The sequence below is a fragment of the Pezoporus occidentalis genome, unplaced genomic scaffold, assembly GCF_034315485.1.
Source record: "Pezoporus occidentalis ecotype Australia unplaced genomic scaffold, CSIRO_AGI_Poc_V1 ctg2, whole genome shotgun sequence".
NCBI classification, from domain to species: Eukaryota; Metazoa; Chordata; class Aves; order Psittaciformes; family Psittacidae; genus Pezoporus; species Pezoporus occidentalis.
In genome coordinates this window covers 15,203,569-15,231,065 of record NW_026913855.1, presented here as the reverse complement: position 1 = coordinate 15,231,065, position 27,497 = coordinate 15,203,569, and the positions used below count along the sequence as shown (strand labels likewise).

Here is a 27,497-nt window from a genome sequence, read left to right as displayed (position 1 = left end):
AAGCGTTGGGAGATGTGGCTATCTGTCTGAAGGATACATTTTAGCAGTTCTGGTATGTTGTTGAAGTCAGTGAAAAAAAACCACCAAGTGAATGGCTTCTGTTATGCAAATTAGACTAACTGTAAAGTGCATTCCACTGTAATATTGCTATGGGAAATGCCCCCAGTGACAAGGCACTCCTGCAACATCACCTGGAGTTTTGAAGCCTTGGGGCTTCTTGGAAACCACATTCAAAACTGCAAGCACTCAAATGCCCTGCCTGATGTGTAAAGCCTGGGCCTCATGATTTGGCACATCTAATTATCTGGGACACTTGGCAAAGAGGTGTAAAAACTATTCTGGAAGCAGGGTGTTGACCAGACGTGTGCAACTTCCAGATAATGAAGAGAGCACTGCCTCATCCTGCAATGCGGCTGAGGAAGGGAAGCTAACCACGACCCTCCCGTGCTTCAGTTTCCAGTCACTGACAAGGCTTAGCTCATGTGAATACCAAAGAAGTCCAAATCTTATAGCCCACTGACTTCATAATTAATTAGACTTTAAGGCTCAAAACTCCCATGAAAGTCACCTCATATGATACCTGGTATATGATATTGATCATATTGATCCCTGTGCCAATGGATGTACGTGGACCCAGCATGTGTAACCCTGTTGCTATGGTGGTTTTGCGGCTGCATATTGAACAGTGGCTAGCCATTGAAAACAGATGATATAAAGTTACAAGTCAGGCTCCTCCACGCTATGGAGGGTAAGAAAAAAAAACCCCTCCCTGTTCCTTCTCTAAACGTACTAAAATAGGAGATTGTTGTGTAGAGGCAGTTCCAGGTGGCTGGTGCTGTGGCTGCTCTCCTATGACCAACCAGCTGCACATTTCTCAGCGTTTATAATGCCAAAACCATGTACCAGCCCTTTGCTCTGCAGGCAGGTGGGAACCAGTTCTGACAGTCCCAGGAGCTGGGCAACGCTCAGTTCTACCAGAGGATGCTGGTCAGGGAGTGGGCCAGGCTTTGGCCCAGTCGGGTTTCCACCAGAACCCATGGAGACCAAAGGCTGCCCCGTTACATCGTTGGAGGCAGAGTTTGGGGCCGTGCAGCAGCCACCCTAAAAACTTGGGGAGCGCCGCCAGCCTCCGTCGGTGAGGCCGCCTCAGGGCCGCCCCTGCTCCGGACGGCGGCTGGTCCGAACCGTCGGTCCTTAACAGTCGCCCGGGGCGGTGAAAGGTTTGTGTGGGGGGCAAGATGTGAGCCCAGCCCTCAGCGACCGCCCGGAGCGCCGGGCTCCCACACGCGGCGGCCGCCCGCTCGGTCACATGGAGTTGCCATTTCCTCTGCCCTTGCTTTGCCCTTAAGGAGGTTGTGCTGCCGGTGGTGCCCGCGCCTCGCTCCTCACGGGCGGCTGCGGAGGGGCGCCCTGTCCCCGTTTCCCCCCCTCCTCCATCGCCACACACAGAGCGCCCAGCCCGGGGGAGACGCAGGGGTGGCTGCGGCGGGATAAAGGGCAAGGGGTGGCCGGCTACCCAGCTAAAAACAACCCTCTCCTCATAAAGCGATGGGGCCTGGGCCGCGCCGCCGCGCTCCCCGAGCCCTATAAATAGGCTTCTTGCGCTGCCCGCGGGCTTTGGCCGGTGCGGCTCTGCAGGCGGCGCGGTGCAGCGGAGCGGAGAAAGCGCAGAGGGACCGCCGCCACCGCCGCCAGGAGAGCCTCGATCCCCGCACCCCGCCACCCCAGCAAGATGCCCCGGGTAGACGCAGACCTCAAACTGGACTTTAAAGATGTCCTGCTCAGACCTAAAAGAAGCAGCCTCAAAAGCCGATCAGAGGTGGGGGCACTCGAACCCAGCATGCTTTTCCCCGGTCTCAGAGCCTAACTTCCTTAACCCCCTCCCGCCCGCTTTATTTTTATTCTTCGTTCTAACGTAGCTATGCCCTCCCCGAGCGAAACGCCCTCTACGTGGCTGGGGGGGATACCGCCGCTGCTGGAAGGAGGAGGCCAGCGTTGCGGAGCCCGCGGTGTGTGTGTGTCCCCCACCCCGCCCTTCGGAGAGGCGAGCCGCGGCCCCGGCGGAGCAGGAGGCGGCGGGCACTGGAGCTGGTGCCGCGCTGTCCTTCCCCCGCTCCTCAGCAAACATACAGAGGGGGGTGGGGGGAAGAGGAGAAGGGCGGATTGTTTGCTCCTGACAGGTGCCTCTGCGGCGCTGAGCGGGGGGTGATCTCCGGTTTCTAGGGGGCCGCCTGCCGTGGGGGCAGCGGCGAACCGGCAGCTCTGCCAGCCCCCCTCCGGGCCGGGGGGTGTCCGGTTATGCGCCTCGCAGCTTGGGCCGCAAAAGCGGGAGATGCGGAGTGACGGGCACCTTCGCTTTCAGCCCCGGGGGTCGCGGACAGTGCTGTTACAGAGGAACTGACGTGCTCTTTATGAAAAATACAACCAGCGAAGATGCTGGGGAGTGCTTCCCGCGGCACAGCGTACGCCGGGCTGGGATCCCAGCAGGAGAAAATGTGGGGTGCGTTTCACACTCACTTGAGTTAACCCCCATGACCTTGCCTCCTTCTGCTGTGTGGGGATATCCCAGCCATCCCTCTGTCACCAAGGCTGCCTGGGGCTCAGAGTCCCTGGTGGCCCGGGGCCACTGTTAGCTGGGATATTGCTGTAGTTACTTGTGAGCAGGGATCAGGAAAGACCCCAGGAATTCCCCTGAGGATTGCCTCTACAAAAAAAGATGGCCGCCTCGGGATTGAAGGTGCCTTCTCATTTACCTCACATAACCCCAAGGTTAGCAAAGGATTTAGATTGACTAATGAAGGAATTACGTCGTGTTGGGGGATGGAAAGAGGATTAAACTTTTCTCCAGGGGAAGCAGAATTGTGAGAGAGACCGAGACAAATCAGGTGAGGTAAGAAAGACAAGACTGGAAAAGGAAGGAGGGTAGCGATGTTTATTACAGGCTTATCGCAAAGGATTTTGAACGCAACAACTAAGCAACACTTTCTGCAGTTATGAAAGTGTTTGCCATTGGAGAGCCCCTCTTGGTAGAAAGGTAATCTCGTAGTCGTTTTTAATTCACAAAGAACGGCATCCCAGCTGAGTAACTCCTCTCTTTTGGTGCAGTTAACTGCGCTTAAGGCCTGCAGGCCATTTCTGACAATTTGCTTGGTCTCTCTTCAAAATTCAGTGTGCTGGCCTGGCAAACAGGTGGAGCTGTGCTCCACCGAGTGACACATGGCTCCTTCAAGTGCAGTGTCTTGTATATTTAGCTGCTTGCAGGCAGTGGAAAGAAGGGCTGCTGGGAAGGGAAAACGATAGGAGGAACACGAGCCGATATGGCAGGGGTGTAACGGGTGGGTATGATGAACTGTTAAACCCTTTTCACATGAGAAAAAGTGCATGTCATGAGGCGGGTCAGTGAAAACCGATGAAGGTTAAGAAATTGGATACCATCACAGAGGCTGTAGCAACAGGAATAAACAGTGTCTGTGAAAGCCAGATCTAAAACGGACAGCCTCAGTCTGCTTCAAAACAAGAATATAAATAAATAGTTCTGGCAGAGGAACAGAGGCAGCACACTACCGTGCCTGTTACCCAGCAAGCTGCTGCTTTGAACCTTGTATCAGCAAGCGTCTGTTTCTCTGGTGTGAATGCCTTGTTTTGTGCAAGGATAGCTTTTTATGCAGTAACTAGGATTAAGTCAGCTTCATAGAGAGGCGGTTTGGGGTGTTTGCAGCTCTTCTTGAAGGTCTGCTGTGTTGGTACTTGGTTTTGATTCTTTGTACTGTCTTCATTTTCCATGATCACTTTCTCTTTTTGAAAGGATACCAGAAAATTTGAAGCCTAAATTCAAGTGTCAAAATTGGCTAAAGCAGTGACTGAAGTTGGAGCAGCATTATCTGTCAGTGGGGTCTTGGTACTCACATACCTGCTGTGCTTCTCTTTGCTGGACTTGCTGCTGCAGGCTGTCCATTCACCAGACAAGTGTCCTGTGGAAAGTCTAGTCATTAATCTAAATTTGTAAATTCAAATAAGTCCAGGGAGCTTTAACAGAGCAGCCAGTATCCCAGTGCTTTCTTATGTTGAGGATCTAGGTAGGAGTTAGGAAATAAATCTCATTTTTTTTCTTTCTGAAGAAAATTCTACTGTTGTTGAGTGATGGTGAGAAATCCTTGAGTCAGAAGTTATTTTCTCATGATGCATAGAACACCAAGCCATAAATTAGCTGTCGCTGCTCAGGAAGGAGACAAAGAGATGGCCAAAAGTGCTTCTAGAGGAACTAAGGAAAACCAGTTAGCTTTGTGATGCTCCCCAGTATGTTCGTCGTGAGCACACAGTTCTGGTGATCACTAAACAAGAACAGCATAATATGTTAAAATAGGTGCAGAAAATGGCAGCCAGGATGATCAGCAGTATTGACTGGTTTCCACATGAGATAAAAACAGAACACACTAGGACTGTTCAGTAGAAGGAGCAGCTGTGGAGGATATGCTAGAAGGCTGTGAAGTGAGGAGTGGAATGGAATAGGTGAAATTGAGAAGTGGCTATTGACTGTCATAAAACAAGAAGCAGGAAGTAGTGAATGTAAAATTAACATGCAAAGGTTTTTTTTATGGAACATATGATTCATCTTTGAAATTTATTGGTGTGGGGTATTGGAGAGGCTAAAGGTGTGAAGGAATGGAAAATTCACAAGGCAGGTTCTTTCTCTATGAGTGGCTATTTATTACAGTGGACTGGGAGAGACCTGTGTCTTTGAAGGTCTCTAAACATCAGCTTCCTGGGACCTGGGAAGGTAGGCTATGAAAAGAGTCTTTCAAAACTTGACTTATTCTTAGGTTCCCTTCCCAGATATCTGGTACTGGCTCTTTGGAGAATGAGGGCACCCCATAAATACCTCCAACCGAGGGTGCCATTTCTCCTACTCTTACAAACCAAAAGCCTCATTAGGGGATACTCCACAGTTATCCCTCATAAATGCCTGCTCTTGCAATATTATCAGTTGTGTTAAAAATTGCACGAAATCCATCTGGACATCTGGCTAAAAGAAATCATTTAAAGGCTAGAATAAGTGGAGGTAAGAGTCACTGAAAGAGTAATGGCCTTCCATAGATTTCATTTTGCCTCACTCCTTTCTTCAGTGTGCTCTTTTTCTCTACTTTCTTAAGTCCATTTGAAAGAGATGTTTTTCCCCTGTAAAAATGTAAAGCAGTGGTTCTGGTGCTGTTGTAAAACTGGTTATGTGATACTCTCTTTTTTTCCCTTGGTTTTAGTTAATAAATAGGATTAAAGTGAAGCAAAATGCATTAAATTTTCATACCTGTTTCATACTTATGTTCTTCATACTATTTTCTCATGCTTTCTGCAGCAAAACTTCTCATAAATAAGTCATAGTGATGGGTAGAGAATTGGGCTTCTCTGATAGTAAATGGAAAGAAGGATGAGTCTCCATTAAGATGTATCTTAGCTTGTTCACTGAAGTGACCCTTCCCTTATGAGCTTATATAAAATGAGAACCCATTTCACACTATATCACTGAGGCACCAACTTCTTTCTCTTACAGATCAGGAATAAACTCCCCCACCATATTAAACAATCATAATGTAGCCTGCAGTATGACAGTGTTCAACACATGTTGTAAATAAATAATCAAAGTCTTACATTTTTTTATATTGCTTTCTTTCTGGTGATGCAGTTCAGTTCAGATCTCTGAATGTTCCTGGATTAAAGCTGAAGTGAGGAGTAATAAAACTATGAAAGAGCCTTCATTTTCACTGTTACTAAAGAGACTAACCTCACATCTTAACAGTGCGTGTTTCTTAGAGAGTTTTTACCCTCTTTTTGCAAGATGCTAAGTAGACCAGTGGGAACTGATCTAAATTTGATATTACCTCTTGCAAATGCCTGATTGTTTCAGGATGCTGAAGAAGAAATAACTTTGAAGTTAAAGGATGATGTAGTTGTAAGAAATTAATTTAGAAATTAGTAGCTTCATGGTTTAATAAGCCAGGGTATGATTGGTGATGATGTATGGCAAGAGTGCTGATAACTGTAGTCAACCTTGCTTACTTTATTACGTTGTCATTTATATTAGAGATTGGAAGAAAGTCCTCTGTGCTTTCTGGACACAGGGGGAGTTCCAGTTCTGACTTCTGTGGAGCTGGGAATACAACTTGGGCTTTTCGGGCAGCCAAAGAAACAGCTGAGGTTACTTCTGTATAAGATAATCCACAGTCCTCAGTGTCCTTTCTTTCCAATCCTTTCTGACTTTGTGTTCTTTTTTTCGTTTGTTTGCTTTGTTTTTAATTTTTATTCTCTTTTTCTCCAGTGAGAACTCTTTAACACAGAAAACGTTATTTTACTTTTGTATTTTCTTGCTTGGAAGGCAGAAGTTGTAGCAAAATAAATGATGTAATAGTAGAATGAAAGGAGGAAGAACAGGAAATGTGAGGAAAATTAAGAAGCAGTATTTAAACCTGCTGTATCTGAAGTCAGTAGCAAAACTCGTGTTAGATTGCAGCCAGTTTCTTAAAAGAATGTGTTCCTATTCATTGCAGGTCGACCTTACACGGACCTTCACCTTCCGCAACTCCAAACAGACATACACAGGAATTCCCATTATAGTGGCAAACATGGACACTGTGGGGACATTTGAAATGGCCGTGGTTATGGCAAAAGTAAGTCTTGATTCTATTTTTGCAACAATTGGGAAGCCACTGGGTGATTGTGAGCAGCCCTTGTTAGTTTTTACCTATGTTTGTCGGTGAGCAGTGGGGCGTGAGTTAAAAAATCCAGAACAAGAAGGTGGTGTTTCACTGCAAAGCAACTGTGCTTTTACAGCTCCAGATACAAGATAGTTTTAGTGGAGATGCTTACCAGCAAGCTTCCATCTTGGGTGTAACTCAGCTTCACGTGGAGCTTTTAGAGCTTATTTTTTGAGGTTTGTATTGTGAAAATACAAACCTTCCAGAGAAAAACTATTAAGTGACAACATTTTTGAAAGTGGAGGTTACTAGATAGAGCTGCAGCAGTCAGGAGTCATGAGTTAACTAGCCTCTGTCCTCAAGACTCAGATTACTTTCTTGCACTGCTTAAGCACATTCAAAATATTGATGATAACTTCATGAAACACATCAGAAATATGATCCCGAAAGGTCAGCTAAGTATGCTAAGTTACCTTTGAAAAGCTCTTTGGAGTGGTTTTGTCTGTTACTCACTGTTACTGCTTTTTTCAAGCAGGAGGAGCCTATACTTAAAATGGGAATTTCTGGTATCTTGTTATTCCAAGCAGAGGGAAAGATGTCTAATTTGGACATTAATATCAGTTTTCTTATTTTTGCTAGCATGCAATGTTCACTGCAATTCACAAGCATTATTCTTTGGAAGAATGGAAACTGTTTGCTGCCAATCACCCAGAATGCCTTGAGGTACATTTTCATACTATAAATTATTATGGTTTATTGCTTTGTTCTGAACTCACATACACTGGAGTCTCTTGGGAATATTGTTGTCAAATGAAGTTTTGAGGAATGAAGATATTTGCTGTTCTTATATGCATCAAGGGAAGTGGCTTGTCCTGGTTTAAAAAGAATAGCTGTGTGAGTCCATTATGAGTAGAATCTCCTAGTGATTAAATAGTGACTTGCTCTGTGACCTTGGGTCTCTGCAGAGGATTTGTGAGCCAGTAGCTGTGGAAACTATTTTTCTATTGGAAAGAACTTACAGGAAGACAAAGGAGGAAGAAATCTGTTTGTTTTAAATGGTAGCTTGAGCAAGCGGTTGGACTATGCAATCTCCAGAGGTCCCTTCCAAGCTCAACTGTTCTGTGATTCTGGATTTCAAGGGTGTGTTTGGTGAACTTAAAAGACCCAGATTCCACTTTTGTCAGTGCCACAGATTTTGCTATTTTGCTTTCCTGGAAATATACCAAGTAAGGACTTCTTTTGTGTTTGTGTTAGTATGAGTACAGCTGAGCCTTCATTCACCTCAGGTGATCATATTTGCCTATGAGAACCTTGTTGTGAATTAAGAACTGATAAAAATGCTAATTTTGCTTTATTTTAGAGCCTTAAACTGAAACAGAACGACATACTAATATTTGCAGAAGGGTATTTATTTTGTAGTATGTAATGTGATTTTCACTAGTTTCCAGCACAAGTTGTCCCAAGACTATGCAGGTAAAGATACATGAAGTGTGTGTTTATGCCGGTTTTGACAAGCTACTACTCTCTTTTGTTCTCCCTGTCTTTCTAGCATGTAGCAGCAAGCTCAGGTAGCGGAAAAGCTGATTTGGACAAGTTAACAAGTATTCTGGAGGCCATTCCACCTATCAGATACATTTGCCTGGATGTGGCAAATGGCTATTCAGAGCATTTTGTGGAGTTTGTGAAGTCTGTCCGTGCCCTGTTCCCACATCACACCATTATGGTAAGTGTGTAGCAAGGGTTGAGGGGGTGTGTGGGAATTCTGTCCAGGAATAGGGCCCAGGGTTTGGTTGGTAGGAATCAGCACCTCAGTGGTAGCTCCATCAGTCTCTGAGTGCTCATTTAATGAAAGGGAATTGAAGAGAGGAGGAAAGAGAGAAGGAAAGAAAGGTCTGACTCAAAACCCTTCCAGACAAATGTGTGCGGACAGCTCTATTCAGTACCCTTTAAATGCAGCAAGATGTTGACTCTGAGCCAAATGGTGGCTGTTTAATAACATGTTGCCATTGTCAGTCTTCCACTGTTGATAATTTCTGTGGGAATGTTCAGTGTGTGCTCTCATACAACAGTTTGATGTGGCATGGCAGGCTGGGTAGATCCAGTTTTTTTTTTTTACTACTTGCATCCTCCTTCCCACACCAGACGTGACTTATAGAGTATATAGGTTTATTTTGGTGATCCAAATCAAGAGGTTTGCTGTGGGAATGCATCAGCGTTTCTGGCCAATAGAGGCCAATGGCTCTTTCATCTATAAGATCACTATGAAGGCAGCTGAATGTAGACTAATCTTTGCCTATGATAAAATTCATAGGGGTGTTGTGAACAGAGCAATTGTGGACAGGGTCATCAGGGAGCAAAACAGTCAATGTTGGGGCTTTTCATGTACCTTCTGTGATGTTACTATCCTTTCTTAGAGTGCTAATGCCATATTTCCTTCAGCCTTTTTTTGCACCAGGAGTGTAGGATGTTTGCATTGACACAGGACTCCTTACAGCAGAACCCTACTTCTCCTGCTTGTTTCCTAGGGCCCTTAAAGAAATGGGTCTGAATTTGTTCCATGAGAATAGCAGAAATTCTCAAACAAGCAGTAGACTCTTCATGAGATTACCAGCCTTTATTCAAGCAAAAAAAAAAACCCCACAATCATGTGTTTAGGCAACACTTTCTCACTTTTTCATGCCAGACGCACCGCTTCACACATCTAAAGTAAATGTGAAGTAAAAATGGTCATATATGCGTACTCTGACTTAGTTCAATAGGGAACCGCATGTTCAGGCAGCTCAGGGAAGAGTGCATTCCTTCCTCGCATGTTAGAGGAAGTGTTCTTGCCTCTGAATGATGGTGGCATTGGAGAATGGAAGTGGGCTGGAATGCCTGTGGGGTTCTGGATTACCATAAGCTAAGGAATAGGCATCCTTCAACAGCTACCAGCAGATGGGAGAACCTTTTTGGTATGGCCATATTTCCCATGGCTTTGGGGAGAGGTTTTGGAAACATGAAATGATAGATGTAGGATTTTTGAGCTTTCAACTTGATGTTCACTGCTAAGGAACAGGAAGGAGCTGTTCCTTTGCCTTCGATCTGAATTATTGTCCTTGGTGACATGATTACCCCAGTGTCTTTGACTTGAAGAGTTGTGGGAGGGAGCTTAAACCACATAGTTAAAAATAATAGATCTTCCAATTAGAAGTGGAAAGAAAACAGTATGTCTCCTCCTTCCCCATCTCCACATAGACTGCTAACTGAGGAGGGAACTCAACCAAGATGAATTGCCCAGAGGCCAATGTCCAAGTCGGGTATCTAGCCCAAATTTTAGTCCAAGGTCCTTAACCCAGTTTCATCCACCTCCCACATCTGCTGAGCTACCTGTTTAGTTTCTCCGTTTCTGTGACTAAGGTTATTGCTACTTCAAGTCTTATTGTTCTGACACCACCACCTCCTTGGGTGCATCTACAGCCCTGACCTTTTCAGTTGCCTTCTTTGATCGTAGCTCCTTCCTCTGAATGTGGTTCAGTATGGCTTATGTTTTTCACATCCTGAACAGGGATAATTTCTAGTTCTAAGAGCATGCTCACAAACTTGGGGTGTTAAAAAACCTTCTGTGTTCCAAATCCTCCAGAGTCTGTGCAGTCCCTGAAAGTCTCTGATTCAAGTAGGGACAGACATCTTAACCCCACTTCCAAATGAGTTGAGTTTACGCTCTGTGCCAGAATGGTCTTCTGAGGCTATTCCTGGATGAAATGCAGGAGCTCCTCTAGGCTTCTTTTTATGGTACTCTGGAAGACATGTCCTGCTCCTTCCTGTTCTGTCTGCTTTGATGTTTCTGTGCTATGCCTGCAGTATGTTCTCTGCTGTTGTGGCTTTCAAACAAAAGGATTAGCAGTTAAATAGCTATATAAATACAGAAGGTTTCTCATAACGGAAAGTGATCTCCAGGACCTTGCAGGCTGTCTTGTTTGCTTTCCTCAGCATGACCATTCATTTCACAGTCAGCTGCAGTGCAGTACATAAGAGTAACCCAACCCTGGGTCTCAGGGAATGTCTGTTCCCAGGGGCCACTTAATGAGTTCAGCTCTGAGACTGAAAGGTGATGACCAAAGCAACTGTGGTTAACGTAGTAATGTCTGTGGCTGGTACTCTAGTGCAGATGGAGGATGTCTCTTGTGTAACAGCCTTTCAAAGGAACGGTTTTGCCTTTTTAGATACTTGCTTTTATTATCACATTACCTCATTTTTCTCCTGCTGGCTTTGACACAAGCCCTTTACACTCCTGCCTTTCTTATTAATTTACAAAGAAGATCAGTTTCTCCAGGGAACACAAAAGATAAAGAAAACAATCAGGGGCACAAAGGTACAACATGACTTGCCTTAAATAACTTGTTAGACTGAAGATGGAGGAAGAAGCAGTATTCAAGTCTCCTGAGAGTACCATGAATGCAGCACTGCCCCCAGAATCACGAGTAATGGTCCAGTGGGGCGTTCTGTTGTAGCACAGCATCATGTGCTTGTGTTCTGCCTACTTACTAGAGTCTAAAGCAAAACTTCAGTTGACATTCATCATGAAGGGTCAGAGACTTTATATCATGAAGGGTCAGAGACTTAAATTACAGTAAGCGTAGTCCTTATTAGTATAGTTGTAGACACTAGGGTTCTTCCATTTCACTGGAAGTCTGTTTAGCAAGCTAAGATATCTTTGCCAGGAAGCTTTGCCAAGTTTTTATCCTGAATTTCTCTTTTCATAATGTTCTCTGTTCATTATCCAGACAAAACCCTAGGGAGAGGAATGTGGAGCATGGCAGGAAGGAAAAGGCTGGGGCAGGAGCACACTTGCAGATGCAGTAGCACCTGCAGATGTGAGCCAGAGAGGGAGGCAAGTGGAATCACAAAGCAGGAGCACAGGGGAACAGCATGAGCCAGAAACTGTTGCTTCTCTTGAAGTCAGTAGCAGAGCTTTTCAGGGCCTTAGTAGAGGCAGAATTCAGTCAGAGAAGCCTATGCATACTGCTCCCTGTTTATTTCTGGAGCACGCAGCAGAGTCAGTGCAGTCATGGTGTGTCCACCAGGGCTGGGGTCTCAGAGCAGGGGCCAGGTGGGGGACAGTTAAGATACTGAGGGTCTTTAGGGTCAGTCACAATATTGAGTGCAAACACCCACCTCATTGTCACAAAGGGCATCATCTCTCCATCTTACGGTAAATCACCCCTTGCTTTGGTGGGTGGGAAGTGTCCTTTGGCAGTGTTTCTGATAGTGTGGAGGCACAGACTGTGCTTTCCTCTAGGATACAAGAAGAAAGTTTGAGAACTGTTGTCACAGATACTTCTCCTCAGCTTGATCCATTGCCGTTTGCCAGCAGATTTCAATCAGTGCAGCAGTGTTGCTGTCTTAGTCAGTGTGAGTCGATATTTATAGCAGGCTTTTATGAGGCACTGTATCAAATGCCTGACTGAAATTCAGAGGCACTGCCCTACTGTGTTCACTAATTTTGTATCTCTGTTAGAGAAGGTGTAGCTTTTATAATCGTGTTAGGTGAAATCTTGATCCCATTAAAGTCAGTAGTGAAACTCTCTTTGACTTTCCTGAGGCCAGGATTTCCCTCAGGACTGACCCACAGTACAGTCATCCTGGATAGTGCTACAATGAGCCAGGATGTCACTCACTTGAAACCTCACACTGAATGACAGTACAGTGGGATGTTGCCCTGAGTGTGTAAGGCCAAGCCCACAGGCATGGTAATTTGTTGCAGCCCCTGATAACTGACTACACTGAAAGCACGGTAGTTTGCCTGACTTTACCTGATCAGTTGTTACTGATAATGTTAAATTTACTGCCAGGGGTACCAAAGTTAGGTTAACAGTAAGGTAATTACTGGGTTGTATCAAAAATTCAGTTTTGCAGCAGATTAGAAATACATTGATACATGAGCTGTAAGATGAGCATGGTTCTCACTAATACAATACTTCTGCCAATTACTGTGTTTCCTGACTACTTGCCCAAATACACTACAAAATGTATGGTCTGTAGTGGCTTCTTTGTACAAGTTACAATTACTTAATTTGCTTTATATTCTTAGTTTGTTTTAAGGGATTTTCACCTCTGTAGTCTCAATCTTTCAATAGTCATCTTTTCACATTTTTTTTAGTTTAAGTATTCTGGCTTTACCATACAGGTGGGGCTTTCAAAAGCCCTTTTGCCTCTATTCAGCTGTCCTGCTGTCATCATGGTAAAGCAAGCATTGTTTTCAGTGGAAGTAGAGTTCAGCTGAATGTGAGAAAATGGCTTTCCCTGCTCTTCAGCTGTGATACTAGGGTCTCTTCACATACAGGTAACTGTCACTATCATGTAGTGGTGCTTTTTTTGTGCTGTCTGAGGTCTGCAAAAGATACCTGGAAGAAGCATGCCTGTTGTTGGCAGGTTGAAATCTGCTATGTAGAGCTCCATGTCTTCCCTGAAAATTTGTCAGGGATCTGCAGATTCAGAAAGACAGAAACCACCTATGTGTGTACATGCATTCCAAGAAAAAATGTATGCTGGGGACATAAGGGCTTTTTCCTGCTAGGATGATCATTTTAAATCAACAATATGGAGTTCCAACCTCTCTAGCAATAACTTAGCATTAAATGTCTAGTTTGCATTTCTGAAGAGACAGTTTGACAACCCACTGTGCTCTGCTAATAAGAAACACTGCTGTTTTAAGTTAGATATGTATTTGATGCCAAATCTCATGGAGCCACTGACTTTAATACCCATTCATTTCTCATCATGAATTTGTTGCATGTGCTCCAGTATTTCACCAAGTCCTAATGTGCTGCATGTTATACTGCATAGATAGTCATCTGTCTTCCAGATGTAAATCACTTCTTTAGTGTTGTAAGCAGTGTGCTGTCACCTCACCTTGGAGTGCACAACACTTAGTATAACAAATTACCACTAAGCAGAAAGGAAGCAGCACTTAGCTGGAAACAATGTACCTATTACATATTCCTTATTTCCTGTCTGTTCTATTTTCTTTCATTTTATTTTTAATCAATATTGTGCAGTTTTGAGCAAAGTTAAGTGGTCCTGTGTCATAGACCACAAATTGCTGCCTAACAGTATCATTGTTTTTATAAGTGCTTCAGATGGTGGGTTGTCAGCTGTTTCAGACTAATAAAAGGGGGAAGTAAAATTCAGTAAAAACAAATAAATGGTGAAATAAGAGCCAAAAATCAGTGAGGGGAGAATAGGTCTTACCCATATTCCCTGAGTAGCTCCTGTTGACTTCAGCAGTTTTGTTTCAATAAAAACTTAGAAAATACAAAGTAAGGATTTTAGGATCTGCCTCCTGCTCTTCCCATATTAGTACTGCTACAAACACTTGCTCAGTCCTGGAATATCATTACGTAAGAGGTTTTCTGAGCATCTCTAGATACTAAATTCAAATCTCCACAGCAGATGGGGCTGCACATGGGGGGCCATGTCACCCCCATGTCAGAGTGTCACCTGGCAGTGCAGCAGACACGATGCTCTGGGGCAGGATAAAGGGAGCATCTTCTTGTCAGGACAGCCTTTCTCTGCAGCATTAAGCATGACCACTTGTCAGGGCAGGGTTGCATAGTCTGAATATACATACCAGTTTTGCCGCCAGTGTACAAAATGGCCGGAATAATACCTTGTTACTCCTTCAGTAATCAAAATACTGAATCCTAAAGGAAATAGAGATTTGACAGGGTTTAAAATAAGATCAGAACATTTTCTCACTAAGTAAGGTAGGGAAATGGGATGGAGGCTATAGGCTGTTCAGGAGGGATAGGCAGGACAGGAGAGGTAGGAGAGTTGTACTGTGTAAGGGAGAAGTTTGGCTGTATAGCTTTACAGTTAGGAATGGTGTGTTTGAGAGCCTCTCTGTGAGGATTAGGGAGATGGAAGATAAAGCAGATATACTGATGGGATCTTAAGAATCAGGGTTAACTGGATCAATCATGAAATCTGTTGGACTTGAAAATGTACCTGTATGATTTGTTTAATCTCTCTGGCTTGCGCAATGAACAAACAGTATGGTGAATGGTATTCTTTCTGACTCTACATAGTTCCCTACATTATCATCATTAGTCTTTTCTGCAGTAGTCTTGAAATCTACCATGTATGTGATACTGTTCCTTCTGTCTAGGCAGGCAATGTGGTGACAGGAGAGATGGTAGAAGAACTTATTCTTTCTGGAGCAGATATTATTAAAGTGGGTATTGGACCAGGTAAGTCAAATCCAGTCATAGAATAATAGAATAGCTAGGGTTGGAAAGGACCTTAGGAATATCTAGTTCCAACCCCTTTGCCATGAGCAAGGATTTCTCACACGAGACCAAGTCGTCCAAGGTCCTCTTCAGCTTGGCCTTGAACGCTGCCAGGGATGGAGCGTTTACCACTTCTTTGGGCAACCTATTCCAGTGCCTCACCACCCTCACAGTAAAGAATTTCTTCGTTATATCTAATGCAAAATTCCTTTGTTTAATTTTAAACCCATTACTCCTTTTTCTGTCACTACAGCCCCTGATGAAGAGTCCTTCTCCGGCATCCTTTTAGGCCCCCTTGAGATACTGGGAGGCTGCTATGAGGTCACCATGCAGCTTCTTTTCTCCAGGCTGAACAGCCCCAATTTTCGCAGCCTGTCCTTGTATGGGAGGTGCTCTAGCCACCATGTCATCCTCATGACCCTCTGTTACCACTATTACAAGGAGTTGTCTAGATGGAACCAGTGTATAATGCTCTGTGCTTGCCCATTAGGATGCCTAGACCCGGTTGGGTCAATAAGTAACAGTGCTTTTGCACATGTTTAAGATACACATGAACAGCATACTAGAGATCTGTACTGCAAAGTGTTACATATTGCATCTTCTGGCAGTGTAGATGCCTGCTATTGGAAGCACTGAATTGCCTGGGATGAAGTTATAATTCATAATGTGTTGTGTTTAGGAACTCTTTCTAGCCTGTTGAAAAGAGGCTGAGTCATCCCAGGATGGGATGTATCTCAAAGGATACTCTGTTCAGGTATCCACTTCTATCAAGAAAAGATAAAAAGAAAAGAGTTTCTGAATAGCTCTATGATTTGTGTTCTGTTAAGCTGAGGTTGCCCATCTTGTCAATGACTTCATCAGTTCAAAAGATGAAACGGTATTAATTGTGAAGTATGGATGACATTGCCTCTATCTATTACTATTGCCTGAGAGCTAAAGCTTACATTAATGTACCTATCACTGCAACATTCCCATGGGTAAATGGAAGGACCCTAAACTTCTTGGTATTCCTACCTTCCCTTCCCTAATATTGTTCTGTGGCATATACTGCCATATTGTCTTCCCTTTTTTAATTTCCCTCCCTTGTGCATTTCTTCATGTGCTTCTTCCTCTTGCAATTTTCTTCTTAGACTGCAGCTGAAGTCACCATATGTGGGATAGATTTTAAACTGGCTAACACAAGTGCCACTTACAGAATAGCTGTGATCAGCCAGTGCAGTGCAGGCAGATTCCTTACTTTACAGTGCCAAATAGTTATGGTCCATGAATTGATAATTTGAGCAGAGCAAATGTAATAAAAGTTGCAGTTGTGCCCAGGAAGACAGCAGACAATATATACTGCAAAATCCATGAAGAATGAACAGCAGAGTTGTCAATTGTCATAGGCAAGTTCAGATGTGAAAGAAGAATTATCACAGCTTGTAGCCTTAAAGTGGAAACAGAAGTGCTGTATAGCCCTCCCTGGAGATCTTCTTGAACAGATCTGTACAAGTTGACCACCCAAAAGAAGTAACAAATGTTCCTCACAGAAGATCAGATCTTGACCTCTTTTCCAGATAATTGTCCATCCTGTGGAAAGTGGCAGTGATTTATTCTAAAGCATCGCATATATAAGTACATAACCCTGTGGAGATTATTTTAAAACTAATTTTCATCCTTCTTTGCAGAAATATTTCTCAGTGTTTTCATGTTGTCAGTTTTTTCAAAGATCTTTGGAAATTTACTTTACTGGTAGCTCAGGTATACCTGGACCTGGGTGAAGGGATCCAGATTTCACTGCATTTGGTTTAGAATCTGCTCTGAAATTCTTACTTTCATTCAGAACTTTATGGTCTGTGTCCTAAATTGTAAGACCCATACAGGCAAAAAGCAGTTCTCATTTTGACTCCTAATTTGAGGAGAAAAATAGAGAAGGTATTCCAAAAGACATATAGCCATGTTACTGTGTTGAACTATAATTGAAGTGGGCTTCTTATATATATGTATATAGTTTTATTTTTATATATACATGCATCATGTATGTGTATAAAAATATAGTTTAATCAATTGTAATTAGTATATTTCCTGTAATATTACACTATATAGCTTTTGGGTGATTACTTATCTCACTTTTTAAATGCTGTTTGCTTTTTTTTCATATTCACAACTACTGTGATCAACCAAATATTTCTGCTTAAGTATTAGGCAGAAAGATGGGTTCCTCTCTCTCATGCAAAATCATCACAAAAAATAAAAACACAGGTTTTCCCTGAGAATTATTTTTTAAAACATGCATAGAAAGGAGATATAAATGTTTATTGGAAGAAATATTCAGGTATTAAATGCTGCTGCTTAGTCTCAGGCATGTCACTCTGGTCCTTTTGTCCCCTTTCTGTTCATGGACCTTATTCAGATTTGATGTCTTGTGATGCATGATCCCCTCAGTGAGAAGCATTATGCATGAGACCTAAACTGGGAACCATGTCCCTGGGGAAGAAAGGGGGTATATTAAGTCACCTTAATTACAGCTCCCATGAAGCAGTGTGATAACATTTCAAACCTGAAGTTCCTGTGTGTTCCTTTTATCCTTGAGAAGCCAACACTGGCAGTAGAGACTTCTTGAGGGGGAAAGTACTGCAGATAGAAACACATTTTTTTTCCACAAGAAAAATAAGATACATCTTTTCAGTCAGTCTTATGGGCAATGTTTTTAACTCTCATTTTCTTGTCTAGGTTCTGTGTGTACCACTCGGATTAAGACAGGGGTGGGCTATCCACAGCTAAGTGCTGTTATTGAGTGTGCTGACTCGGCACATGGCTTGAAAGGACATATCATCTCTGTAAGTAAATGCCATCTACTCTCAGATTCCTACTGTGCAAACTGTATGGAGCAGGAGAATCAAACAGTCCAGTGCTCTGCATGTTAAAGTCTATCCTGTCATCTCTGGTTGACCTCTATACTAGCTCCTTGGGTAGTCAGTAGAGATGTAAATGTAAAGAAACTAACTCCTTTTAATTTTTAAAAAGACTTGAGCTCCTGGCTCCTGCTTTTGCCTTTGGAAAGCTGCTTCTTGCTCCCTGAATGGAGTAGGCTGTTATGTGAGTAGAATGGGAAGCTTGGTAGTGTTTTCAAATGGAAGAAAACAGTCATTCCTACAAAATATTTCTGAAAAATGAGTGCAGTGTAAACATGGCTTTTCCCAGGGAGTGGAACTGAGAGATAGGCAGGCAGTAGAGGGGAGTACAAGGTAAAACAATATGAGCCCATCTGTGCCCTAGTAGCTGGATTGATTCAGATAGCATCCTCACAGAGCTCTCTGTGCACGAGCAGGAGTGTTTCAGGGGTGGCTCTTTTGAGCATGGCTGGCGCTTCAGCAACTTACGTTTTCGCAAAACTCTGGGGAAATACTGAGCCTGTGGAGGAAAAAGAGCATGTCTTTATTGCCTGCTAATGGCAGCTTCTGTTCTATCAGCAAGACCTGATTCACCTTGCACAGAAAAAGTAAATCTGTAAGCATGATCTCAGACCTGGCTAGACTGCAGCCTACAGCATCCCAACAGGTAGCAAGGAAGGCATAGGGCCTAACCAGCATGCTGTGCTCACAGATACCCTCACAGCCAACAGTCTCCCTCTGTGGCCTTTGAAAAGACCACACACTGAATTTTAGATGTACCACCGAATGAAATCACTGGAAGGCCCTGATTTGTTTAACCCAGTTGTGACTAGTATCCATGTGAGGAAAGGGGTGTGTTGTGTTGTTGAGGAAGGAGGGGAGAGGAGAGCAAATTGACTGGGGATGGGCAAAGGCTTCACTGTATTGCTTGGATCTGTGGGTGCAATGAAGCAGGAAAATAAGTATGTGTTACAGATGGATCTCTCTTACTCTTTATTGTTAATGCATATGCATTCCTTCCTTTCCATGGCTCCCCTATATGAATTTTGCAGAAAAAAAAAAAGCAGTCTGTGATTCTATGACTTGGTCAGTATTACAAATATGTGTGCAGAACATGTGTGCAATAAAGCATGAAAGACTCATTAGTGTGAAGGCTGGGTAACTATAGGTGTCATCCTAGCAGTAGTGCTTAGAGACCCATTCTGGTTTTGCAATAATCATTTTCTGCTAACAACCCTCAGAAGAATGTTATTATCCTGATTTTACAGTAAAATGGGGAGTATGTACTGAGTCTGGAAAATGAGACAGTTATGTACTATTCCTCCTCTCCTTTCCTGTCTTGGGGATGGATCAACTCCTGACCTGCTTAGGTCACGTTGGCTTCAATGACCCCAGACCTATCAACCCCCTAGCCATTACAGGGTGAGTGCAGGAGGGCAATTTAGTATCTGCTACAACATCTGGGCCAAGAAAATTACCTTCAGTTGTAACTGAGGTCGCTAGCACCACTGCAGCTCAACTGTCACCCAAGCTGAGGACACTAAAGCAAGGGCGAGCATATTATGCCTGAGTTCTGCAGCATTCAGGTAGATATTGGTGTGTTTATTGGGTAAAGAAGGCTGAACTGCACGGTCAAGCAAGAGTTCTGGCAAGAATATCATAAAAGAAAGGTATCCTCCTGTGGGAAAAACACCATATGGGAGTAAGTCTATATATATAATTGGGTATAGTGGCAGCAAGTATACATGGCATCCCTCAGAATGTCTCACTACTGTTGTTACAGAGATTCAGGAAGGGCACATTTTGCCTCAGCCAAAGGAGACCACTACAGGCAGAGTATTACCACGACTATCTATGTTAGTTTGGCAGGAGAAAAGACGTCCAGTAGTTTTTTTGTTATATTAATATGGAAGTAGAAGGAAGGATGTGGAAAGATTCAAAGCCTACCAGCTTATCTTCATGTAGATTATAGCTGATGGTGTGATACGGGTTAGTCCCTTGGGGCACTTTTCTTGCACTCACTTTTGTCTTGTCCTGTACATTCATCAAATTGCTCCTCTTTCTTGTCTTGTTGGCTCAGTTTACCTGAGAAGGGAAAGAAGCCCCACTCACAGATTGAGGTGATGGTGCTGAGCACAGTACTGTGAGGAACACAGAACTCTAGAAACCCATTCTGCAGTAGCTCTGCTAGGATGGCAGCACAAATTGGGATTTCAAATGTTTGTATTACTAAAGTAATCATATATGACTTTGGGGGCTGGTATGTGGCAAAGAAGGTGACAATTTTAAGGCAGACATGATAGTCCAAGCGAACGCCTGGTGTCTCTCTAGAGTCACAGAGAGAAGGGGGAGGTGACATTGCACCAAATGCTTTCCTCATGCTAAATTATCTTTAAGACTCAAAGTTCACCTCAGAAATTAATCTTTCATGACTCACTGAAAGAAGAGAGGAAACCCTGTCTAAGATACATGCACTGTTTCTGTCCCGTGCTATTTGTCTGGGAGCCAATAGTCTCAATTTTCATTCTCGCTAATCCATTGGCCTTGAGAAAGTGCAGCAGTGAGTTACAGTGGAGGGGCTGTTTAGCAGGAGTGCTCCTTCAGAAGCACCCTACATGAGATAAAGTTTCTTTTTCTTGTAGGTCAGAGAACTACTCTGCTGGATAGAGAGGCAGTTGCGTATTCTAGTAAGCTAGCAATGTGGGGAATGGAAAACAGTGTTGCATCTGTCCTGTTTTGTCTATCATTTGATAGGGATCCACGTTTCCCCTTCACTCCGCCTGAGTGATAGACTACCAGCATTCAGTAAAAAGGATGACTAAGGGGTTCTTCACCCTGCTACTGCCATACCATCTCTTCCTCCACACAGAACACTATCAACACAGAAATATGCCCAGTATATGTAGTTCAGAATAAAGCACCATTATGTATTGTTTCTACTGTTGTATATGCCACATACTTTACATATCTTCTGCATAATAAATAGCTATCTGTTTTCTGATACTGTAGGAAGGCCTGGTTATACAGTTTATTATAAAGGTTGCTTGAAACATACAAATCATAGTTATAAGCTTATTATAAGTTGCATATAATATTAAATATTCAAACCAGTTCATACTGGTTTTCCATAGAGTATTTATTTTCCTCAGGTGAAATTTTGTTGTTGTAAAATGGTTTATATGTTCAGAGAACAAGACTGGGGAAAGTAACATTATTTTAGCCCACATTAAAATAATTCTTTTGACTGGAAACCTGTTTTTCCCTCTCCTTCAGCTTAGCACACACTTGTCTCAGAATCATGCCCTCTACAGGCCCCCGGCCAGCCTTTCCAGAAGGCTTACTTCAGAATAATGCCAGTGCTCCTGAATTCACAGGGGAATTTGTACAACTACACTTCCCTGGGGCTCTGAGATAGAGGCTGAGCCTCCACCAAACTCTGTGACTGAAGCCCAGCAGTTGTACAAGTCATTTTGAATCCAGAGCCAGGCCCCTATTGAGACAAGCTGAGCTGCAAGGGGAAGCCTCCAAGACAATGCAGCAGAAGCACAGTCTTATTGTCTAAACAGAGTGTTTGATTTTTCACATGGAAAGAGGTGGTTTAATGCATATAGGTTCCTCTGGCATAACTGCTTAGTTTGTCCCCTTTTTGTTTCCCTTTCTGGGAATCATTAAATTTACCTGCTTATGTGAAGTAAGTAGAGACATCTACAGATAAAGAAGTGATGTGAATCATCATCATCGTTGGCTCCTTCTATCTTAAATGGTAACTGATGAGCTTTTGGGAAAGTCTCTTAACAGGCTCAGCATTTGTAATTTGGTGACATTCAAAGTGCTATTTTTTGAAGCCGATGATTAATGATTACACACAAAGGCCTCCATCCCCATAGTACTTCTGAAAGCATAAAGCCTCCATCAGTGTCACCACTGGGTTAATTATAAAAGTCAGTCATTGAGCCACCCAGCAAGAACAGACTGAAACCCATCTACAGGAGAACATTCATAGCCAGCCTGTCTCAGTCAGACAGTAAGAGTCACACAAACACCTGACACTATCCTTTGAAAATTATTAGACCTCTCTTTCTATCTCAGCTCTTCCTTCCCTGACACATGCACACACACTAACACCCTCCTCCAGGCTCTGACAAACTTGTCAGAGGGAAAGAATTGCACAAGCCGAGCCCTTGACAGGAGAGAGATTCAGCTGTCAGCCCAGCACTCCTTTCTGGAGCTGACAGCAAGAATTTCTAGCTCAACAAAAGGCATAATGTGCTAGAGGTTATCAGCAAATGGAATAGCAGTCTTTAAAGTTCTGCCGCGTGCTGTTTGCAGTGGGATGCCCTTTGAAAAATCACTCAGGTTTGGATCCACCTGCTCAGTTTGTGTCTGAATCCTTCTCTGCACACAGGGAGGTTCTAATGCTCAGCCCTACTGCCAGCTACCCAAGAAAGCTCTAAAATGGCTGATGGTGGAGGTGTATGGCTGTGCTCAGCCACAGGTCATACACAGGCTTGCGTTTCTGCCAACAGGGAGGTGAAGCAAAATGAGGTAACTGTAGAGTCTGAGGAGTAGCTTCAAAAGCAGGAGGGCTGTTGGCAGTCTGCAACAGGCCCTGATCATTAAAGGAATGGGGAGCTCTCTTGGTATAATGGCAGTGTGGGGTAGAAGGATCTTTTCATCCGATGCTCAGACCTTTACAAACCCTAAAGAGCTGTAGTACCTGATGAGCTGTGCTGTGTGCCATTCCTCTTTTTACAGGCCTGTCACACATATGTAACTTCCCTCCCCTCAACTGAACCCCCCTCATCAGCTGCTTTGCACTGAAACTGAAACACGTAGGTCTAAAATGCTAAAGATCTCCAAGTGCTGTCGTTTCTTTACCAAGCCTGTAGCAAAAAGTGAGGCATCTGATGAGAGATTCATTTTCACTTACCAAAGATTAGATTGCCCAATTTGCTTAGAGATTATCAGATCAAACTCCAACATAGCTGGTGGTATATTTCCTCACCCCTCCCCCTGTGACCTTTTAATGTGAACTGCTGAGAAAGGTGTTTTAAATGTATTTGGTGGTTTAAGGTAGGGGTTTGTGGTACCTCTGCATCACACAACCTTTCATTAAAATGGCAGGGAATGATTTAGGAAATGGCAGTCAGGAATTTGAATTGCTGCTATTACTAGTGGTAGACTATACGGTAGAGTAAATGAGCCTAAAGAAGGAAAGCAATGGAAAGGATCGTATGGATTCTCTGAAAGCTCAGCCAAGATGATGGATGTATAGCAGTGGTGCACAGTCAGCTCTTGACACACTGTTCCTCAGCAGCGACCGTTCTGCTGCAGGTTGCAGGGTGCCAGTGCTCACCTGGGTCCCTGAGTGAGCTCACTGTCACTCACTGTCGTGTGTTCTCTCGCAGGATGGAGGATGCAGCTGCCCAGGAGATGTCGCCAAAGCGTTTGGTAAGGACAGCGCATAGTGTCACCCATTACACCCCGCGTGTCTCCAGCAGCTTCAGCAGTGGTGCAGGAGGCCATTCCACCCTAAATGTGTAACCAGTAGTAGATTACATTTGTCCCTGTGGGTGGCTCCAGTGAAATTGGTACACCAGACGTGAATTTACTCTTTGGGCCAGACCAAATTCTGCAGTGCAAAACATACAGTGGTCGAAGTCCTATTTAGAAACAATCTGCCAGGTGTGCACAAGATACAGCACTGGGACAGTAATGCAAAGAAAACTGATAAGGGCTTCTTCTGAGTAGGGTTCAAAGATGCCTGTAACACTGCCAGATTGGACTGACTTGGTCCTTGAATGGACAAAAAGCTGGTGGAATGTGTGTTGGACAGAAGAACAAAACAAAAAGGCAGGCCAGATCCCTGGAAATGTTCTTGGGATCAGTTGTCCATTCGAAAAGATGAAATTTTATTTATGCTGTATCCCTAGAGTTGAGATGTCTAAAATATCTAAGTTAATAATTAACGGATTTTGCTCTCATGCCAGTAGCTTCAGTGAATTGCACCAGCTCTTGCTAATAGAATAGAGAATTTAATCTGTGAGTGGTTTCTTTTGGGCATGCAAGTTACATGAGTGGGGGGAGTCAAGGTCAGGATTGTCACTTAGCCATAACGTTGTTGCAGTAGCATATGTGAAACAGGTGCTACATGCATCCTGGGCTGACAGGATATTTAAAGACAGTCCCTAGTCCCTAAAATGCCAGACCCTTTGGAGATGTTGCAGTGGGGTAATACCTGGAACACAGCAGGACAGCGCAGTCTCTCATTGAGATTTCAGATCACTGAAATAATTGGATATGGTACAAGAGAGAGTACATTATGATACAGCATGTCTGCTTGGCAGGAAGCTTTGCAAATAGGGGAAGCAGGGGCAAGCCTAAACTCGGGTTGCAGACCTACCAAGAAAAACGCTGGGCCTTCTGGAAAGGTTGAAACCAAAATCTAAGTTTGCAGACAGCTCCTGTTTTTAGACAGGTCAGATGGCAAGGAAGTCTTAAATAGGAAAATTTTAAGCACAGCCATGGAGTGATTGCTACCAGTGATGGATCTGCTCAGTCACAGGATTTCACGTCACCTTCATGTTACCCCGTGGGTGATGTGACGTAGGGAGTAGATACTCACAGTTGGGTGATTTCTGACATAGCTGAATAGCAGCATCCACCCTTTCTGACAACAAGATTGCATTAAAAAAAACACTCAGCCGCTCCTCAGCCCAGCTCACTCTGACATCATGCCGCCTGCAATGAGGCCTTTATTCTGCCTTTCTCTGGCTTCGCAGCTCACGTGGTTCTTGCCAGTGGTGGTGTCACGGGAAGCTTGTGAAAGGAGATTTTGACCTCGCTGCATTCCCAGCTGCCTGCACAGGAACATGGCCCATGTTCCTGTCTTTTCTTCAACAAGAGCATTTCCAGAAGTTAGAACAACATGAAGCAACTTCAGATTGTTTAATTTTTTTTTCCTTTGTGATGTTTATAGCAAGTCTGAAGGGTCCCTGTAGTCTTTTTGGGCTAACTGAATAGAAACTTGCTTCAAACCTGTGAAAGGGTAGATCCTGGGCCCTGTTGATTGTCAGGAGGTGCTGGGATTCACAGTGGCGTATGTTTGAAGGCTACCACAAGTTGTCCCAGGACAGAGGAGCATCAGAAAGCTGAGATTATACAGGCAGTAGTTCTGTTCTGACAGTAGGGCAGACAAATCAGTCTGACTTGTGTGTCACAGGTACAAGGCTTGATAAAGATTACCCTGAGGCAATAAATTTACTGATCTGGTTATATATAATTGAGATAGAGACACTGTGGACATATGACTAGCTGGAGATAGGTGTACATTTGTCAAAGGTGGGTGGCAAAATAAGCTTCAAGATAATGTTACTACTTTGTTTATTGGTTATGTGAGCCATGTAGAAGATAGCCTTATTGCCCGGCATTTACAGGTCAAAGCTTTAACATTGATACTGAATTGTCTAGCACAGACCTCTGTGCTTGCTGAGAGCCTCTTGCAGGGAGGAGTTACATAAATATATTGGATAGCAGAGACCAAGCGATAAAACACACAGATGTACAATTTCACTTGGGGATGGAATCCTGGACAAAGCATGGACAAGAGACCCAAAGAAGACTTTGGGTTAAAGTGATTGTACTGTCTCTTTCAGTGGATCATTGTAAAGTCTTCATGAAAGAGATGTTGAGATGTTCATTATAAAGGAGTGACAAAGCAGCCATTCAAATAATAAAAAGCATAAGGGAGTCCCAGATGCAAAGACTAGCATTGGAAGATAGCTGAAGATGTGACTGGAGGAGCCAAGTTCATGGGAAAAGGAGAAGTAGGGTAGTAGGGTGGAGTGCAGGTGAAGAGCTGTGATGAACCATGAAGAAGTTGCTGAGAAGCTTTACAAGTAGATTGACTGGTCTCAGGAGTCAGAGGCAGATTGGACATTTTGACAGAGGAAACCAAGGTAGAAGCCTATTTAAAAAGGCAAGGAACAGAGAAGCACTGAAGGTGGGAAACAAAAATACCAGGAGTGACAGATATTTTTGAAGGGACGGCTGGAATTCTGGAACTGCTGGTGGGAACCTGGTATAGATTTGGCAAACCGAAGATGTCGCTGCCATCTGGGTATTAGAGATGATAATAGAAAAGAGGTAGGTTGATCAGGGAGAAAAAAGGTGTTCTGATGCAGGAACAAGAGAAAGCATGGAATAACTTTGTTTGGGGCTTTTGGCTCACATAACTACACCCTTGGAAAGGCTGATAACACATCTCTCAGAATGCCCCAGGGAGGCACTACTATCTCCCTTTTTAAAGATGAGAAGTTGAAGCATAGAAATACTAAGTTCAGTTGCCTGAGGTCACATATATTTTTGTGACACAGCCAGGAACAGAATGTGCCTTTTGAATCCTACGCCAGCATCTTTAACACAATACTGCTGTTCCTTACAGCAGTGGTGAGAAGAGATACAGGAACAGGGAAGGAAAAGGAATTAAAAAGCATGTAGAAAAGTCAACTGGGGACATATACTGGTTCTGAAATATACCTGAGAGATCATACTGGCTTTTTTTTTGTTGTTGTTTTCATTAGCTGTGCCTGTATACCTACTGTTGCAAAGGCTTGCTGGCTCAGCTGGAGCACAGGTGAATGTTGATTCCAGGGTCAGCTGTGGTCCAGGGAAACCTACACTGCATCTGTCTGGAGGGCTGCCCAGGACACAAATCAAGGCTGACTCCAGCTGAATTTGTGCAGAGCCAAGCTGGTTATCACTAAGTTCTATTATCAGGCATACAAAAGACATCTCAGGGACTCCATCCAGATCCAGCAGAACTGTGTGAGTGCTGGCGTCAGCATGCATATTTTGTAATGGCTTGAAAGAGAAGGCACTGTGAAATGTGAATGAGCAAAATCAGCCTAGATACAGTGTTGGCATCAAAGTGCATTGAAGTGGCATTGTGTAGAAAGAGGACAAGTCTAGCAAACTCTGGGCAAGCTGATGCTGCTTGTATGCAGTGTACCCCATCACGTCCTGTATTATCTAGGGATTTGTTGCCAGGTGTTCTCAGTCCCCACAAGCTAAAATAAAGGAACGCTGTCTGTCTGTACTTGAAAGACTGCAGCTGGGTGTCACAAGCATGACTAGAGCTTCTGGTCGTACAAAAAACTATGCAGAAGAAAGAACATGCTACGAAAACCAGCTTCCTGGTTGGATGTTAACTGATATAAAAGTAGTGGAACAGACTTGAAACTTTCAGACATCTTTGTAATACTGAAGCAGGGTGGAAGGTTCTGGATGGCATATTTAGTATGGCGTTGTTATTCCTGGAGCTGCAGGGCAGTAAGCATGTGTCATTCCAATGTCTACATGTGCTGTGTCTGCTGTGACATAGCTCCTCTCATCTGGAAGAGCTTGATGAATTATGTTCTAGTTTGCAAGCTACTCAAGTCAAATGAGTTTCAATCCTGTAATTCAAGCTTACTTGCTTTTGTCCCAAAATACGCAGTCAAAAGAAAAATAATAGATACTGAAGTGCACAGGAACAAAAATTCTGTGATTCTGAAGTGTAGATTTCATGTGGCTGTTTTGCATTAATAATTTGGAGGCTGTGAGACCCACAGCCAGAGACAGGATTATGACTGGAGGTCAGGGGATAGTATGAACAAGGCAAAGAGTCCAGA

At 43.6% G+C, this 27,497-nt stretch overlaps 1 protein-coding gene across 3 annotated transcripts in view; it reads left to right on the top strand.

Moving 5' to 3' along the window:
• The first annotated feature begins 903 nt into the window (after nt 1-903).
• Nucleotides 904-27,497, top strand: part of GMPR (guanosine monophosphate reductase) — a 43,340-nt gene continuing 16,746 nt past the window's right edge. The window contains exons 1-7 of one of the 3 annotated variants that reach the window (XM_062617966.1): nt 904-1,819; nt 6,540-6,659; nt 7,326-7,409; nt 8,236-8,409; nt 14,833-14,914; nt 17,666-17,772; nt 23,235-23,277. In XM_062617966.1, the coding sequence (XP_062473950.1) occupies nt 1,733-1,819; nt 6,540-6,659; nt 7,326-7,409; nt 8,236-8,409; nt 14,833-14,914; nt 17,666-17,772; nt 23,235-23,277 (697 nt within the window). In that variant the 5' untranslated portion in view covers nt 904-1,732. Of the gene's footprint in view, nt 1,820-2,017; nt 2,181-6,539; nt 6,660-7,325; nt 7,410-8,235; nt 8,410-14,832; nt 14,915-17,665; nt 17,773-23,234; nt 23,278-27,497 lie in introns of those variants that run through there. The other 2 variants (XM_062617965.1, XM_062617967.1) reach the window with 2 other exon arrangements.